Source organism: Eptesicus fuscus, chromosome 4 (assembly GCF_027574615.1).
Source record: "Eptesicus fuscus isolate TK198812 chromosome 4, DD_ASM_mEF_20220401, whole genome shotgun sequence".
Lineage (NCBI taxonomy): Eukaryota > Metazoa > Chordata > Mammalia > Chiroptera > Vespertilionidae > Eptesicus > Eptesicus fuscus.
In genome coordinates this window covers 8,245,765-8,263,592 of record NC_072476.1, presented here as the reverse complement: position 1 = coordinate 8,263,592, position 17,828 = coordinate 8,245,765, and the positions used below count along the sequence as shown (strand labels likewise).

Below are 17,828 nucleotides of genomic sequence, written 5' to 3'. Positions count from 1 at the left end.
ACACCCCGTGGGTAAATTGGAGGTAGGATGTGAACCCAGCCGAAGCCTGCATTCTTAATCATCAGCCCCAAGTCCGATGATTCCGAAGCCCGGCTTCTCTACCGCACCAGTGCCACATGGGTCAGGAGAGGAAAGGCTGTGAGCTTTGCGTGAACTAGACCTGGCTTCACTGAACTGGAGCACTTAATGGGAGATGGGAGGAGTCTCAGGATGCACAATAGAGTCCCCTCCCTTTTCATTACAGGGGTGCATGGGCCAGGAGCTGCAGGCGGGGCGCCCTCACCTCATACAACATGAACAGGCCGATGGGCTTGGTGGGCTTGATCCTGATGCCAAGGTTGCCTTCAGTGTTGGGCGGCAGGATGTTGCCCTTGTCGTCGATGATCTGGAGCAAGAGGTCTGTGAGGCCCCCTGCAGGGCTCCCAGCCCTCCTGCCCCTCCCCCACCAAAGCTCTGCCTGGCTTATGCGTGTGACACCAGTGGGGACCATGGGGAGGTCCCTGTCAGAAAACAGAATGAAGCTGTCACATCTTTGAAATCAGCAAGTCATGGGCGTGTTTGTTTCCGGGTGTGGACACCGCATGTGTCTTCAAGCTAGAAAACAGGGTCAGGACAAGCTAAGAGCCCGGAGGGTGGACAGAGCTGCCGGCGGGCCTCCAGGTCCTGTGCGCCACGGCTGTGTGCGCGGCCTCGGCGGGCACAGTGAGCTGCACTGATGCCCACAATACTGACCCTCCCAGGAAAACAGAGGGGACCTAGGAGAGGAGGAGGGACAACTCGGGCAGGGGGCGCGGCTCTTCTGCCGCCTGGTGTCACACGGGGCTGATCCCAGCTGAGCCCTCAGTGCTCCCTGGCCACGCCTTTAGGACCAAACCTGGACGTCGAAGGGTGGGATGGCTTTCCCCATGGAACCGGGCTTGACCTGTGACCCCCGGGCAGTGCCACATGTGAATCCCTGTGCACAAAAGGAAGAGAAGACCAGTTGTCAAAGGCTCCAGGCGGATAAGGAGCAGCAAGAATGGTTCAAGTCACCCCTGCTCCCAGGGCCATGGGGCGCTGCTCATAGAGCCTGTGGGGGAGCTGGAAGCTCTGCGTCCTGGGCTCAGGGCATTGGCCCAGCTCTTCAGCAGACATTCACTGCGCCCGACATGGGACATGTGCTGGGCCAGTGCCGGCTGCTGGGGCCACAGGGTCCCGTGGGGGAGGCACAGGGCTGAGCTCGGGCTGTGGGGTGGGGTGGGTGGGGAGTGCCCACTGCATGCCAGGCATGTGTCCATTTGACCAACACTTACTCAACACTGATCCTGACAGGAACCCTGCCTCATCTGCCCTCGGGGCTGCGCTGGAATCACTTAGGCTGTGCCTCTGCCACCACTCCCACCCCCATTTGCCCTCCTGGTGAACTACGCCTCCTTCCTGGTTCTCTGAAGCTCACATCTGTCCTAAAGCTCAGCCTGCACAGTCACACAGATGAGTTAATGCCCTGGGTCTGACCTGTCAAAGGGGCCGGGTGGGCACCCCCTCTCAGAGCATGCGGGGCGGGAAGCTGCTCAGGCTCCCACCAGTGAGCTAACCTGGCTCCTTAGGGCAACCTGCCCAGACTCAGGCCCCATGAGAAGTCCCGGGTGATCCTCCTCTGGTGGCATTTCCCCGCATTTCTGTTGTCGCCAACAGAACTTATACTGACTTTTGGGGGTGTTTCCCTCCGTTGATAACAAGTGTCTGAGCTTAGAGATGCCTCTTAGGCTCTGCACCACTGACACCTGGCACACAACCCCCCACATCAGTGAGGACAGCGGGCTGGCCCTGGGGGATGTGCAGGCTGGGCATCGCCGGGGCTTGCACACTCCCTTCCACTCCCCTCGCCACCTCCCGCAGGGTCGGCATTCTATTCCCATTTTGGAGACAGGGAGGTCGAGCTTCTGGCAGGTTCCACGGTCTGCCTATGGGCTTGACGCTGCCATTGGCGATGCTGAGAGGAACTGAGACCGGAGCTCCTGGCAGAGGAAGGTCTGCCTCTCCAAGCTGCTGCTCACTCTTCAGGACGCGGCAACGCCCACAGGGGAGGGAGCGGGTTGCAAGAGCTTTGAGCATTGAGGCTCCCTGTGGCCAGGAGGAGTATCTGTGGCTCAAGCAGTGGACGCCAAGGGGCGGGGTTACGGGTGTAGCGGGTGCTTCTCCTCGTCCAACAGTGAGCTGTGAGCCAAGCAAGGTCAGGCCTAGAGCCCTCACACTTCTCAGGCCTGGAAGCAGACCACTTCACTGACCAAAATAAAACTTTTTTTCTCAAAAACAACACACCGTCAGACAAACATGTGAATTAGGACCAAGAGAACCCGCCCTACAGGTCCTGAGAGGGGTGACTCTGTGAGCTGACGGGATGGTGGGAGGCGGGCGAGTGGCTGTGTCAGCATCAGGGGGTTGAGGATGCTTCTGGAGAGAGGCAGCCCCTCCTCCTACCACTGAAGCCCTTGAGGGTCCAGACAGCACAGCAGGCTGCTCGGCCTGCCCACTGCGTGCTCACTGACACCCTTGGGGGTCACACTGCATGTGTGTGTGTGTGTGTGTGTGTGTGTGTGTGTGTGTGTGTGTGTGATGGCCCTGCTCCCTCCTCCGCTCCTGCTTGTGCCCCACAATCACACGTGTGTGCTGCCCTCATACACACCCAGAGATGAGCTTCGGGGCCAGCTCCTGCCTGGCCCTGTGGCTGCTGATCTAGGGAGGGAGGGTGACCTGGGCAGCACTCGCAGGTGGGGCCTCCGTGAGGCAGGAGGCGCCTCCATTGCCAACGCGCCTCCCAGCTCCCTGGTCCCAGGGACTTAGCCCTGTCCTCAGACCCCCATGGAAGGTTTTGTCCAATAGCCGTCAGCACACTGGGGTCTTGACAAGTCGAAGACTGTGTGTGAATTCTCTCTTTGCAAACTGATTTGGGGCCAATCAGCATGGAACTCCAGAGCCGCCCTCTGCTGGCTGTGCACACAGTGGGGTCTATGCACACAGTGGGGCCTGTGCACACACTCTGGCAGATTCAGCTCCTCTGCTGGGCTGGGTGACCCTGTGGGGCCCATCCACCTACCGTTTCCGACTGTCCATAGATTTGGTGGATCAGAAGGCCCGTCCGTTCTCTCCACTTCTCTTGCTCCTCAGGCAGCACAGCCTCTCCGGCAGCAGAGCAATGCTCCAGAGTGGGGAACCTGAGGCTTGGGGGAGAAAGGTGTCCACAGAGCTTCAGAGCAGACATCTGGCTCCCCTACCTCCTCCTCTCCCCCCAACACCTCTCCTGGTACACAGAGTCAGGAGTGGTGGACAAGGGGGCTGGTTTCATTAGGGGTGTCTTCCTCACTCGTCTGGAGCTTTCTGCAAAGTAGGTAAAATTAGCAGAGTCTCCAGGGGAGTCATTAGTGATGCCCTGATTGGATTTTTACTGGGTTTGGACCAAGTTCATCATCTGAGGAATGTTGCAAAAAGTGGCTGTCATATGAGCTTTGAAATACAGTTAGAGGCAGACTCCAAGGGCATGCTGGGATGGAGGCTTCGTGAATAAAAGCAAGTTATATTTCAGAGTTAGCTTCGTAAGGGTAGTTGTTCAAGTCCTCAACATTTTAACTGTGTCTAAATGTTATTAGGTCTGATTTTTGAAGCAGCCATTTCCATTTTAGAGTCTCTGAAATATATATAAGTGTGCATTAGGTTCAAAGATAAGATTGAAGTTTAGCTCAAAATTAATCTACAAACACGGGGAAATACAAAATAAAACTATAGCAAAATAACACTACATCCATCAGATTGGTAAAAATGAAAGACTCTGACAAGAACAAATGTTGCCAAAGATGCGGGACAAGGGAACGCCGCCTCCCTGCTAGTGGGCGCACACAGCGATTGGATACTTTGGAAAATAGGGGGCAGGATGCGGTGTCAGTGTGACTCAGCAATTTCTCCTGAAAGACCCCACATAGTGAGTGCTTATGTGCACAGGGTGAATGTGCAAGAACAGTGCTAGTCATCAATTGCCCTCAAATGACACCACCCAAATGTCCATTAGTGGTAGAAGAGATGGAAAAATGTGGACTTTTCATAAAATGGGTATTATATGGCAATAAAAGTTAGCTACAGCAATATAATGCAACATGGGCTCACCTTAGAAATATAACATTGGAAAAGAAGCTGCATATTACAGAATTATATGATTACAAACCTCACAAGCAAGGAAAAGAGACTGATATTTCCTTAGGAGGTAAACTACGAGGGGAGGGGGGCGTGGAGGAAGAAAGAAACACAGAAATGAGTGAACACCATAAAAGTCAAGATAGTGAGTTCCTTTCGGGGAGTTGGAGAGGTCTGAGTAGGTCACTGGGGCTGGCAATGTTCTCTTATTGTGACTTGAATGAGTGGTTACATATTGGTTTAATTTTCAAAAATTTATTTATCTACAAATTTATGTCTTATATATTTTTCTGTGTTTGTTATTTCACAATAAAAAAGTTTAAAAAAGAAAAACACCCACAATGATGCAAGGCTCACTGTTTCATTTGGATCTTAGTCCTGCTTAATAAACGAATTTGACTGGCTGATAATTATTGCTACCAGCATTACACACACACACACACACACACACACACACACACACACACACACGCACACGCACACGTACACGCACACGTACACACTAGCTCTCAATGCCCTCAAAGAACCAGAGTTGAAACAGTCAGACCATTACCATCCTTGGCTGGTTATTGAAAGAAACAGCCAGGGGAGAGGCTGACAATGTTGAGCACAGTCAGCTGGGAAGCAGAGGCCTGTTTGCTTCACCAGGAAGCTCCAGTTTCACCCCTAAGAAATGGCAGCATAGTCCCCCCAAGGGAATTAACACCCCTCTCTCCCCTCTGGTTCAGGATTGTGTGTGGGAGGGGGACTGGGAGAAATCAGGAGCTGCCCAGTAAAGTCAAAATGGCACAGGGGAAGGTGTTGGACCACAGAGGCTGTCAGTCTAACCTGGGAAAAGATCGTTGACTAGGGGTGAACCCAGTTCCTGCCCCTGGAATCTTGGGAAGGTAACTGGTTGTTTTGAAAAAGCTCCTGGTTGAGACCCAGGGGGTAATGCTGGCTCTCTCTCTTGCCTGGGACCCCACTGGCCCAATTTGTTCCTGTCCCTCCTGCCCAGGAGCAAAGGACCATGCAGGTCTACAGTCACCTGGGCCTGGGGGAGACTTCCAGGCCCGAAGGATCATGAAGCAGAAACTCCGGGCATTGGCCTCTGCGTTGGCCTGTTGAAGATGAGATTGGACTTTTTCCAGGGCAGGGCCGAGAGATGGGCCTTGGGAAGCCCAGAGGAGATCCACTGATGTTACGTAACAAATAAACCACATTGAACACATCGCAATCTCCCGTGCGTGGATCCTTGGGATTCTTTCCTCCCAAACCTGTAGAAGAGCCTGTTTTCCACCGACACCAAGACCCCAGTGAAACAGACTCCTTAAAATCCTACCCAAAGATTGTGATTACAACAAGCCACTTCTACATACCTGCTAAAATTCTCCTGCAGAATCATTCGAAATACAGAGGGTGCAGCAAAGTACTGGGTGATGGGGTATTTAAAGAGTGTCTACAAGGTGAACAGAGAAAAATTTTATATTTATAGTTAAGATGAAAAATACTGTCCAATTATTACCATTCTTTTGTTGTTCGTGGTGGCAACTTTATTCTTTAAATTATTACCATTTTAATTCTGATCTCCCTTCTGGGAGAGCACATTCATCCATGATGTACGCATAATAACAGCAACTGCTGCCAGTTCCTGAGTGTTTTCAGGTGCAGGCCTGAGGGCTAAGCACTTTACACACTTTGCCTGTATCATCTCAATATTCCCAACAACCTTATGAGGTTGTAACTATTAAAACTCCATCTGACAGGTGAAGAGACTGAGCTCAGAGAGGTGAGGTTACCACTAACAAATGTTAAAGGTGTGAAAAGGAACTGGAACCAACATATTCCAAGGGCTCTGTTTTTAAACACTTCAATCAGTTCACACACACACACCAGCCACCTGGCCCTGGAGGAGCCAGGAGACCTGAGATTGTTCTGGTTGCTTTAATTTCTCAAAATGTGTATTCTGGGTGGTTCACTGACTGATTCAGCGCCTCACATTTTCAGACACCCAGAGCCCAGGTTATATCACCCTAATGGGCTGCTTTGTTCTATACACTATTCTCCGCAGGGGCCAGCTTTTGAGCCTGAAACATGAGTTTCTCCTGGAGTTTGTTGACACTGACACATTAGTCCTCTTACCTCTACAATGACCTTAGGGTCAAACTGAGGCAGATGATGGATGAAGACTGTAGACCCTGCTGTCCATGGTTCAAACAGGGTCCCCATGATAGCCACAATCCAGCCTGGATCTGACATGCACCAGAAGACATCAGCGGCCTTCAGCTGCAGTAATTTCCTGCTGACTCCAAAATACAGTGGCCTCAGCTTTGTAACCACAGTTGCATTCTCGGTCAAGGCACATGCCTGGGTTGTGGGCACAATCTCTAATCACTGATGTTTCTATCTCTTCTCCCTTCTCCCTTCTTCTTTGAAACCAATTAAATATAATTTTAAAAAGTGCAACTTTGAGTCCTGCACTGTCTCTCATTTAAAAAAATAATAAATAATAATAATAATCAATGGGGGAAAATATCCTTGGGTGAGGATTAACAAAAATAAATAAAAAATAACAGAAACAGCTGGTAGATGGAAAATTGAATCCAGTTGCTACACAGCTAGGACTGAAGCATTTCTCCACCTACTCTTACTGCTTCTGCAGGAACTCTGTGTGCATTACTCCTTGAGAAAAACTCAACTCTCCCATTAGGAGAGATGGCTTTGAAGAGCTCTTCTATTAGTAGGGAGGGGCCTGGAGAGCCATTCACACTCCCTCTTCCCATCTCTTAGGGCTGTGACACACCCACAGGAAATTACAAGCTAGGGACCTCTGTTCTGAGCTTCAGACCCAACTGCCCACTGGGCATCTCTTCTGGGATAACTCTTGGGCATCTCAAACCCAGAGCATCCTAATCTCTCCTGCTCCTCTGGACTAATTCTTCTCCAGTGCTCTCTGTGTTTCAGTGAATGTCATTACTGTCCAAGCTCAAAACCTGGGAGTCCACCTTGACTCTCCAGCCCCTCCCACCTCCCAAATCTTGCCAGCACACGCTCCCATTCTATCTCCTAAAATCTCAGACTCCTTGACTTCCTTCATGTCCCCAGCACCTTGTCCAAACCACCACCATCTTGCATTGAAATTATTCTAAGAGCCCCTAACAGGTCTTTCTAAATCTATTATTTTCCCCAGCCATTCTCCACACTGCAGCCACAGTGATCTTTTCAAAATACAAATTTGATTAGGTCTCTCCCTTGTTCACAACCTTTCAATAACGCCCACTGTTTTCCCAATAAGCTCAATCTCTACACCAAAGTCCCCATGACCCTGTGTGCTCTGGGCCCCATTCACTTTCTCAGCTGCTCCCATCTGTGCCTCCCTGACACCCTGAGCAGCAGCTCCTCTCAAATCTCTGTAATGCTACCTTTAATATCTTTGTGCCTTTGCTTGTGTTGTTCTCACTACACAGACTCCCCGACCCCCTTTTTTCCACCCCAATTCCTTCAGGATTTTGCTTATAAAGTGCTATCATTAGAACAGATACCCAGTGTCCACAAGACACCTCCTCTACTCCCTGGTCTGCTTAATAAGGTACAAAATATATATTACTAGTTGGGGAGGAGGAAGTAGGAGGGAGAAGATTGGTTTAATATTGATTAAATAATTAACCCAAGGCTATGTCTTCAGCCTCTACAATTATTTATTTTAGGTTAATGGCAGTTGCTTGGTTCCAGGTATTACTTCCCCCTAATGGCTCATGATTGGGAAACTCAACCTCCGTATCTGTACAGACCACATAGCTAGAACTTTCTGTCCTCCTCCCACCAAACCTGGAACCAGTGACAAAGACACATGGCTTGTCATTTGTGCAGCTTGCAGAATGCCTGCTGCCTCCACCCATGTTCCCTCCACACCTGTGAAGGTGCTCAGGCAGGACCCCCTTGTCATTGAGAGGCTTCTGTGAACACACACTTAGAAGTCCAGACCTTCGCCTCTGAGACCCTCAGTGGTCTGAACCAAAGAGAGCAGAAGGGAGAAGGAGGATGGACTTGGTTCTACTTAGAGCACCTTTCCCAACACACACACACACACACACACACACACACACACACACACACACACCCCTTGCCCCAGAGTGTGACCCAGCCTATAAGTTGGTGCCCTCTTTCCTACCATGAAGGGAAGGAGTGCCGCAAGGAAAGTCCATGGCTGTGTTTTGCCATCTTGGGGAAGCCGGTGGTGCCACTGGTGAAGAAGATGACCATTGGGTCCGTGGTCTTTGACTTAATGCAGGTGTGATCTGGGGATGCTGACCTACAAAGGGATTGAACAGAAAAGGAGAGAAGTCAAGTCTCCTGGCTCCACCCTCAGGGTAAGCCAAAGAAACAACAGGAGGCTCAAAGTCAGAAACCTGGTTTGCTTGTATAGATTTTAGAGAGAGGAAGGGAGAGAGAGAGAGAGAGAGAGAGAGAGAGAGAGAGAGAGAGATGGATTTGATGTTCCACTTACTTATGCATTCATTGGTTAATTCTTGTATGTGCCCTGACCAGGGATCAAACCCACAACCTTGGCACTCTAACCAACTGAGCTACCTGGCCAGTGCAGAAAACTGGGGTTTTGCAACACTGGAGGGAAAGCTGGTCTCCAGGTCTGAAGCATCAAACAGAGTTTATGGGTGACTTGGGTAAGAGCACTGACATTTCTTCATTTAAAAAATGGGGAAAACACAGCCGAGTATTTTATAACTTAACAAACATTGAAATAGAACTTACTGTTTCCAAAAATGCTCTACTAGTAAATGACTTACAAAGAAGAACTCATTCAATCTTCAGAGCAATCCCAAGAGGTGACTATGCCCAACCTGTCATGCTCCCTTTGTGGATGAGGAAACTGAGGCTCAGAGAGGTTAGGTAACTTGCCTGAAGACATACAGCCAGCAATTGGCAGAGCCTGGGTTCAAACCCAGTGTGATGCATAGACTGTCCTCTTACTCACACTGCTAAGCTTGCTTTCATACAAGTTAAATTTACAGGAATTTCACTCCATAACCTTGGTGGTAAGTGGGGGAAGAGGAAGGAGCAGAGAAAGCGAGGGAGAGTGAGAGTGAAAGAAGGAAGAATCACTGGGCCTTGATTCCTGGGAGCTTCTACACTCAGTCTCCGTGGCCTGGCCTGTGATGATTGTGTTTGTGAGCTTCCTGTGTTGATCAAATAATCTGCAGATCATCCAAATGGTGGAGGGAACACTGGCTCTTGCTGAGAAATGGTACAGTCCTGACTCTGTGCAATTTAAGGGATTTTTCAACAGTACTATTTTTTAAAATATGTTTTATTGATTTCTGAGAGGAAGGGAGAGGTAAAGAGATGTGGAAACATCAGTGATGAGAGATAATCATTGATTGGCTGCCTCCTGCATGCCCGCCCCGCCCCCCACCTTGGATCTAGCCTGCAAACTGGGCATGTGCCCTGACTAGGAATGGAAACTCCACCTCCTGGTTCATAGGTCTAAGCTCAACAACTGAGCCACGAGGGCTGGGCAACAGTGTTATTTATTTAAGTTTTTTGTTGTTGTTGTTTAACTCTCTGACTTTACTTGTTTATTCAAATTATAAGAGGAAGTTTATCTAGAAGCCACAGAGTTAGTAGCGGTGAGCCAGCGGGGCTGCATTGGCTCAGGAAACTAGTTCGGGCAGAAGAAGGGCCCTTGGCATTGAGGAGAGAGAGAGGCAAAGGTAGCGCAGGGGGAGGTGAGGGCGTGCTCCCTGGAGGGAGAGCCCCAACTCTCAAGCTTAGAGTCCACCACAAGGTGTGACGTCACTGTGTTTGCCTTTTGGGGTTGAATAACATTTTACTTTAAGAACAGAAGGGTTCCTTCAAGAAAACAATCCCAGTGCAACTTATACATTATAAACCAGTGTTACCTCCGAAAAATAAAAGAGACAAAGAAAAGACACCCAGCAAGGTTTGAGCTGCAGGTGGAACAGGGGCTCTGTGAACTAAGCTCCCAGCTGATCTGATCATAAATCCCTGCCTGGGCAGGGCATGGCGGGAGTCAGGTCCCTGACACAGAGCTTCTCTGGTGAAAGGTTTATCTTTGCCTTAAGCAAGCCTGTCCATTGCTCTTGTGCATCTAGGTTAACACGCCCTTGAAATACGGGGAAAGTAATATCCCTTGAAGGGGGTGTGACCCCTCAAGAGAGCAGAGAATCTTAACTATCCTGTAATCCCATCCCCACCTGGCTTTCTCTCACCTTAGTCTTTCTTGCGTCCCCTCCTGAGTTTCAAATGCATGAGAGAAGCTACAAAACTCTTTTCCTCCGGAGCATTTGAGGTCTTGCTCCCCAGTACATGTTGTCAGTTTGGCTCAAACAAACTCAACAAAATTTCCTGCAGGTCTGGGCGTTTCTTAGGTGGACAGTGTAAAAAACGCCTGAAGGCTCACAGAATTAAAGGATTGGAGGTGGAGGGCTTCTGACCTCCTGGCATTTCCCTAACTTTCTAAGGGCACCCACACCCTGGGATATGTTTGCCCCCAAAAGCCCCTGCCAGTCACTTCCTCATTTTTTCTTGCAGTCTCAACTTTCACCTTAAGGATCCATTTTAACCTCTCATTCAAGTTATTCACATATATGTATTTATATTTATATATGAACTAGAGGCCCGGTGCATGAAAATTCATGCACTGGAGGGGGGATCCTTCAGCCCGGCCTGCCCCCTCTCACAGTCTGGGAGCCCTCAGGGGCAGGAGGCAACCGGGCGATCAGGGGAAGATTAAGCTTCCATCACACCTCTGCTGCTGCCATTGCCGGCAGCACAAGCCTTGGCCATCCCTGGTTACCTGAGCCTCGGACAGCCCTGGGCAGCTGGGTAATCACCATCAGAGACTTACCTGCACCTCGGGCCGGCCCTGGGCAGCTGGGAAGCCGCCATCTGAGGCTTGCCTGCACCTTGGGCCACCCTGGGAGGCTAGGAAGCTATCATCCAATGCTTGCCTGTACCTCTGGCCAGCCCTAGGCAGCTAGGCAGCCAACATCTGAAGATTGCCTGCACCTTGGGTGTTGGCTGGACATCCGAAATCTGAGGCTTGCCTGCACCTCAGGTGAGCCCTTGTCGGCTGGGGGGCTGCCATCCGAGGCTTACCTGCACCTTGGGCCGGCCCTGGGTGGCTGGGGGGCTGAGGGGACTGGGGGTTCTGGACGCAGCCATGTGGAGCTGCTGGACCTACTTGGTGGTGGGCCCAGCAGTGCTGCACACCTGCCGACCTGGCGGTGCTGAGGGGACTGCACACCGCCATCTTGGGGCTGTGGGTGCTGCCATCTTTGAGGGCAGGGCAGTCAATTAGCATATTCCCTCCTTATAGGCTGTGGGCACAGTCAACTTTGTGAGGGTGAGATCATTAATTAGCATATTCCTTCTTTATTACATAGGATAGTGTCTTAGATTCCCACCTACAAGAATCTTGGAACACAGTAATTCTCTGATGGTACACCTCCTTTCACATCCCAGGGATGATCAAACTTTAGGGAGAGAAGCATAGAAGTGCAATGTCCTGATATTACAGATGAAGCAACCTTGGCTAAGAGAGGGGAAGGAAGTAGCCCAGGGTCACACAGCAGGTCAGGGACATAGCTGGGAAGAGGTTTCTGGAGCCAGGCCTGGTGAGCTTCCTACCACCGGCTGTCTGTCTACAGCGCTTGGGTGTGCATGGCCTTCTCCCACCGTTCCTCAGAGAGCACCTCCATCACACCCGAAACTCACTTAATCAGAGATCGGAAGTCCAGCCACCCCTCACGGCTGTGGTCAGACACCAGGAGCTTGGTTTTCAGAGCGGGACACTTAGAAGCCACAGAGTCCACCTCCGGGGCGAGGGCATCTGTGGTCACGATGCTCTTGGCGTTAGACTCCTTCAGTCGGTAGAGAATGTCCTTGGCCTTCATCTGGGTTGTCCCTGGCATGAAGATAATCCCTGGGAATGGGAAAGAAATTGTTTGTTTCACTTCCTCTTTCACAACTATGGCCTTCAGGCCTGGCTGATCTGCATACAAATCCCCTAACCTCTTGCTACACAAAGACCCGCAGTGTCAGCACCACCAAGCCTCACCCAAACCTACTGAATCAGAACCTGCATTTTAAAATTTTGTCTAAAATACATTTTCATTGATTTCAGAGAGGAAGGGAGAGAGAGAGGAGAGAGAGAGAGAGAGAGAGAGAGAGAGAGATAGAAACATCAGTGATAAGAGAGAATCATTGATTGGTTGCCTCCTGCACACCCACACTGGGGATCTAGTCTGCAACTTGGGCATGTGCCCCAACTGGGAATTGAACCATGACCTCCTGCTTCATAGGTCAATGTTCAACCACTGAGCCAAGGCGGCAAGGCCAGAACCTGCTAAAATGCAGGACCTCCAAGTGATTCCCATGCACATTATAATTTGAAACGCTTGCCCTAAACCTTTCTACTCTAGATGGGTGCAGCCAGTAGACAGGTGGATCCTACCTTGCAAGAGTTTACATGAGTCCTAGGAGCACAGATGCAAGGAGGACAGTCTCTGACATCAGGAATAGCTGCATCCCAGCCCCCACTTTTCTCCTCCCACCCCCTTCTCTCATCCCTGTGTCATTGGGAATCCCTACTTTCCTTCATCCCTCCTGTCAAATTAACCACATTGTCCCTGGAACTTTCCTACATTCCATCCCTTCCATCAGCTGTCACCAACAATTAGTTCAAGTATTTGTGTGCACCTATTGGATTCTAATCTCCCCACCATATGCCTTGCCATGGAACTTCCATATTATAATCTGTGTAAATTCTACAGAGCATCGATTTACTGTTGTTAGGACTAGAAGGCAATGAAATCCTTGACAGCCATTTGTAAGCTTCCTGCCACAGGACAACAAAGACAAGGAAATGCTTGCTGGACACCAGGAATCAGACCATATAAGGAAGTGAAACTGTCCTGAAGACACCCAATGGCACACCTGCATTGCATCCCCATTCCAGGCCCACCAGCTCAGCCCCCAAACCCACTGAAGACAATAGATTCCCACCGTGACAGCATAGAAGGATGAAACTCCTGCTCCTGGGCGCACCATCATCCCCTTGGCTCGGCGCTGTGCAGCCCTTCCCTTTGGGTATCCCATCCCCCATCCCGTTTTCCTTAAATAAACTCAATTTTCTTTAATCACTCCTGAGATGGCCATTTAGCCTGCCTGCCCACCACGTTCACCTTCACTTCTCTTCGCTAACACCAATGTCCTCTCTCCAGAAAACTCCACGCTCCCATTTCTGACACTGAAGACGCTGTCCACGCTCCACCTTTCTCTCCCACACCTCTATTCTCTACTTCAAAATGGCAATTCACATAGGCAACTCCTGACTGTAAGCCTTTGCATGTCCTAAGCCCGTTCTTGGAATTCCCTTTCTCTGCTTCTACTCCTCTTTAGTTATGCTGTTCCCAGAGGGCTCAGCTCACGTCTTGGATTTCTCATGGGCCATTTCTTAGCTCTACAGGTCACATAGCTTCTTTATGCTCCTTCGGCTGTTGCTATTAACATTTGATTCCACAGGAACTAGATGGATTAATCAACTATTTTATGAGGAAAAAAGAGAGAGAATATATAAGTAAGAGCATGAACAAACTGTTGTGTGAACATGTGATTCAATTGATTTTAAAAAATCCATGAGTTCCATTATGATTCTAAATTAGATAGGTAGATAGATAGATAGATAGATAAGCAATTAAAAGTGAAAAGAAAGTCTCTACAGAATACTGCTAAGTAATGAAACTAGAGGGGGTGATATAAACAGAAAATTCTCATGTAAAAACAACATAATAATATTCAACTCAGTCAAGAATCACCAGTGGACACGCAAACCATGGGGTGAAAGACAGTGGGGGAGCAGGATAGTCACTAGACTCATAAGTGTTGCCCCACAGACTTCTTACTGGTCAGGAAGAGAAAAGGTGCCTTGACACAGTTGACTACCACCCTTCTAACGAGATCAACAGTGTCACTGATGGAAGACAAAACAACTGCATAGGCCCCTCATGTGATGCACCGACAAAGACACAGCACTGTCCTCCCAGCACTGCTGCTAAGATGTTTTAAGATGAATATAATCATGAAGCAAGAGTCAGAAATACACATTTGGGTGCACCGCCTGCAATGCAACTGGCTTAGACACTTCAAAATGTCATTGCCATACAGAAAAGGCTAGAGAACCCTTCTAGGCTAAAGGAGACGGAGAAGACATGACAACTAAATGCAATGCATGATCCTCAATTGGATTTTGGACTTAAAGAAAGAAGTGGCTGTCAAGGACATTATTAAGGCAATTGGGGAATGTGGACTGTGGATAGCTATCAGGTAACATATATTGTACCAATGTCAGACTTCTTGTTTGATAAGCCTGCTGTGGTGATGTGAAGGAAATGTCTGGGATCTAGGGTTTATGGGTATTTACATGGTATTTAGGGGTGGCACAATGTCTGCAACTGATTCCTTACTAACTCAGTGGGGGCTGCAATATGGCAAAAGTTTAACAGTTGATGAATTTCAAAAAAGCAATAATGACTGAGACTTTGCATGAGAAAGTGTGTGGCATCAAGACAGTCTCTTCAATAAATGGGGTTGGGATACTTGGACAGATACATGCAAAAAAATGAAACTAGACCACCAACTTCCACCATATACAAAAATAAACTCAAAATGGATAAAGAACTTAAATGTAAGATGGGAAACCATAAAAATCTTAGAAGAATCCACAGTCAGCAAAATATCAGACATATGTAGTAGCAATATCTTTACCGATACAGCTCCTAGGGCAATGGAAACTAAGGAGAAAATAAACAAATGGGACTACATCAAAATTAAAATCTTCTGCACAGCAAAAGGAACCATCAACAAAACAACAAGAAAGCCCACTGCTTGGGAGAACATATTTGCCAATGTTATATCAGATAAGGGTTTAATCTCCAAAATTTACAGGGAACTCATCCAATTAACAAAAGGAATATAAACAATCCAATCAAAAGAATGGGCAAAGGACCTAAATAGACACTTTTTCAAAAGAGGACATACAGAAGGCCAAGAGACATATGAAAACATGCTCAAAGTCACTAATCATCTGAGAGATGCTAATCAAAATGACAAGGAGATACCATCTCACACCTGTCAAAAGAAGCATCCATCAGACCATCAATCCTCAGAGGGAAGGTATGGAAGGGTGCGGGTAAGGGGGAGAGATCAACCAAAGAACTTTTATGAATGCATATAAGCATAGCCAATGGACTTAGACACCAAGGGGTTGAAGGCATGAGCAGGAAGATTGTAGAGGGGCAAGAGGAGGATAAGAACACATATAAAATACCTTAATCAATAATGAAGAAGAGAAAGAGAGAGAGAGAGAGAGAGAGAGAGAGAGAGAGAGAGAGAGAGAGTGAGAGAGAGAGAGAGAGAGACATTGCGTTTGAGTGCATGTGAGGGTGAGGGAGAGAGTGAGGGAAAAGGGGAAAAAATTTGTGAGGGAGTCTGAGAAAGAGAAAGACTGTGAAGAAGACAGAATGTGGGGGAAGAGAAAGCACCTGGTGTTCCTGGACCAGTTGGCTCTAGGACATCCCTAAGGTCTCCACGGGTCTCTCTGAGTCACTGACCTGTTCGGATGCAGCCCATGGTCACCAGCCACCACTCAGGCACTCGAGGCAGAATCAAGGCGAGACGGTCTCCCTGCTGCAGGCCACAGGTCTGCGTGAAGACGTTGGCAGCACGACAGGTGAAGTCTGTCAGCTCTCTGAAACTCCACTTCACTTCGTCTCCTTGGCTGTTCACCCACCACAGGGCTGGGTTGGGGCCTCTTTTGCCTTCCTGGTCAAGATCATACACCATGTGTTACTTCCTGCTTCAGAGGAAAAGGGCACTTATTTCCCCAATCCACTGTCATAGGCACATAGCTCAGGCCCTAAGACCCCATTTTAAATCATTTAAAGAGTCAAGAAAAGTTAGGGGCATGCTGTGATCCAGCCAACTTCTTCTGGTCTGCTGTAGCCACCTCCTCCCAAGTCACATAAAACCACAAATAGCTTCATGTCTCCAATAACTCCATCCCCATGTGTCTTAGTTCCATGTAGACAGTGCCCCAGCATTCTCATCTACAAAGTGGGGACAATAATATTACAAAGATGGCAGCATACAACAGGGGTCCTGAAACTTTTAAAACAGGGGGCAGTTCACTGTCCCTCAGACCATTGGAGGGCCGGAGTATAGTTTAAAAAAAACTATGAACAAATTCCTATGCACACTGCACATGTCTTATTTTGAAGTAAAAAAAAAAAAAAAGGCAAAAACACCCGCATGTGGCCCGCGGGCCATAGTTTGAGGACGCCTGGCATAGATAAACACCTGAACTTGCTGCCGCGCACAACCACATCAAAACTACAACTAAAAGACAAAGGGAATATTATCCAGAACCACAGGAAGGTTGGCTGAGTGGAAATTCTACAACTAGAAGGAAAGAGAAAAGTGCATCAAGTCCAGTAGGAGTTATGGAGGTGTGGAAGTGTGGAGGTACAGAGGCTCACACGAAAAGGGGCTGACAACTGCGTAAGTGTTGTCTTTCTCAATCGGGAAGGAGATACAACCTCCCAACTGCTCTGAACTCCAGTTCCGGGTGAGACTCTGGGGACCCAGACTCATACAGAGAGAAACTGGACTGTCTGGCATTGGGCCGGAACATGAGGTCGGCTTTCTCTCAGAGGTGCTTCCAGGGATCATTGTTACTGCACGGTGCTGCAGGACACAGAGACCCAGGGGCCTCTTCGGGACAGGGCTGATGGGCAGCCATTGCTGTTTGCTCCCACCTGGTGATTCCCTGAGACCATGCCCCACCCAATTTACAACCCCACCCAAGCTGTGCACAAAGGCTTTTGCATATAAATGGCCTGGCTATTTGCAATCTAAAACCTAACAAACTGCAGCTTGGTCAGAGAGCCCCAGAACTTCCAAAAGAAGACCCAAGGCTCCACAGTAGCTTGCATTGCTTCACACCTGGGCCTCATCTGGGCACCTTCAAACCCCAAACAAAGAGGAGGAATCTGCAGATATCTCTATAGCTCCTGCTTGGTGGCCTCAGGCAGTGGCTGACTTTGCTACTATACCCAGTATACCCAGTGGTCAGAGTGAGACCATCCAGATTACAACGCTTCACATCCAAAAGAGACACACTCATGGAGCAGACTCAGTGAGCGCCAAAGCCCCACTGAAGCAAGTTCTGCCTTATAAGGGTGTCTCTAGCACAGAAGTTCTCCCATTGTAGACACAACTGGTCCTCACAGCCAATTGGCCTGGAGGTCAATTCCTCCCAGTGATACCAGCAGCAATCAAGGCTTAACTACAACACGACTGTGCACACAGCCCACAAAGGGGTGCACCAAGCGTGTCCACCTCAGGTAATTAGGGAGGCTGAGCCACTGGGCCTTATAGGACACCTAGCACACAAAGCCACTCTATTGACACAGGGAAGCCAAAATGCGGAGACAAAGAAACAAGTCACAAATGAAAGAAATGGAGGAAAGCAAATACTGGATATAGAGTTCAAAACTATAGTTATAAGGTTACTCAAGAATATTCTAGAAACATCTGAGAAATATAGTGAAACCCTCAAGAATATGAAAAAGGACCCATCAGAAATT

At 48.8% G+C, this 17,828-nt stretch overlaps 1 protein-coding gene across 1 annotated transcript; it reads right to left on the bottom strand.

Moving 5' to 3' along the window:
* Positions 1-238: 238 nt before the first annotated feature.
* Positions 239-16,026, bottom strand: LOC129148666 (acyl-coenzyme A synthetase ACSM1, mitochondrial-like). The gene is made up of 8 exons (XM_054714142.1): positions 15,795-16,026; positions 11,899-12,106; positions 8,315-8,455; positions 6,286-6,445; positions 5,523-5,602; positions 3,077-3,200; positions 875-955; positions 239-385 (listed from the first exon to the last, which is right to left on the bottom strand). Exons 1-8 carry the CDS (start codon positions 16,024-16,026, stop codon positions 239-241), a joined length of 1,173 nt encoding a protein of 390 aa, XP_054570117.1.
* Positions 16,027-17,828: the final 1,802 nt, after the last annotated feature.

What these genes read in the sequence shown, in the direction of transcription:
- LOC129148666 (XM_054714142.1), bottom strand. Translation starts at nt 16,026, where the DNA reads ATGGTGTATGATCTTGACCAGGAAGGCAAAAGAGGCCCCAACCCAGCC. An exon ending in CATGGGCTGCATCCGAACAG is followed by an intron (nt 12,107 to 15,794) that starts GTCAGTGACTCA and finishes TCCCATTCCCAG; the next exon opens with GGATTATCTTCATGCCAGGG. An exon ending in TCTATGGACAGTCGGAAACG is followed by an intron (nt 956 to 3,076) that starts GTAGGTGGATGG and finishes TTTTGTGCACAG; the next exon opens with GGATTCACATGTGGCACTGC.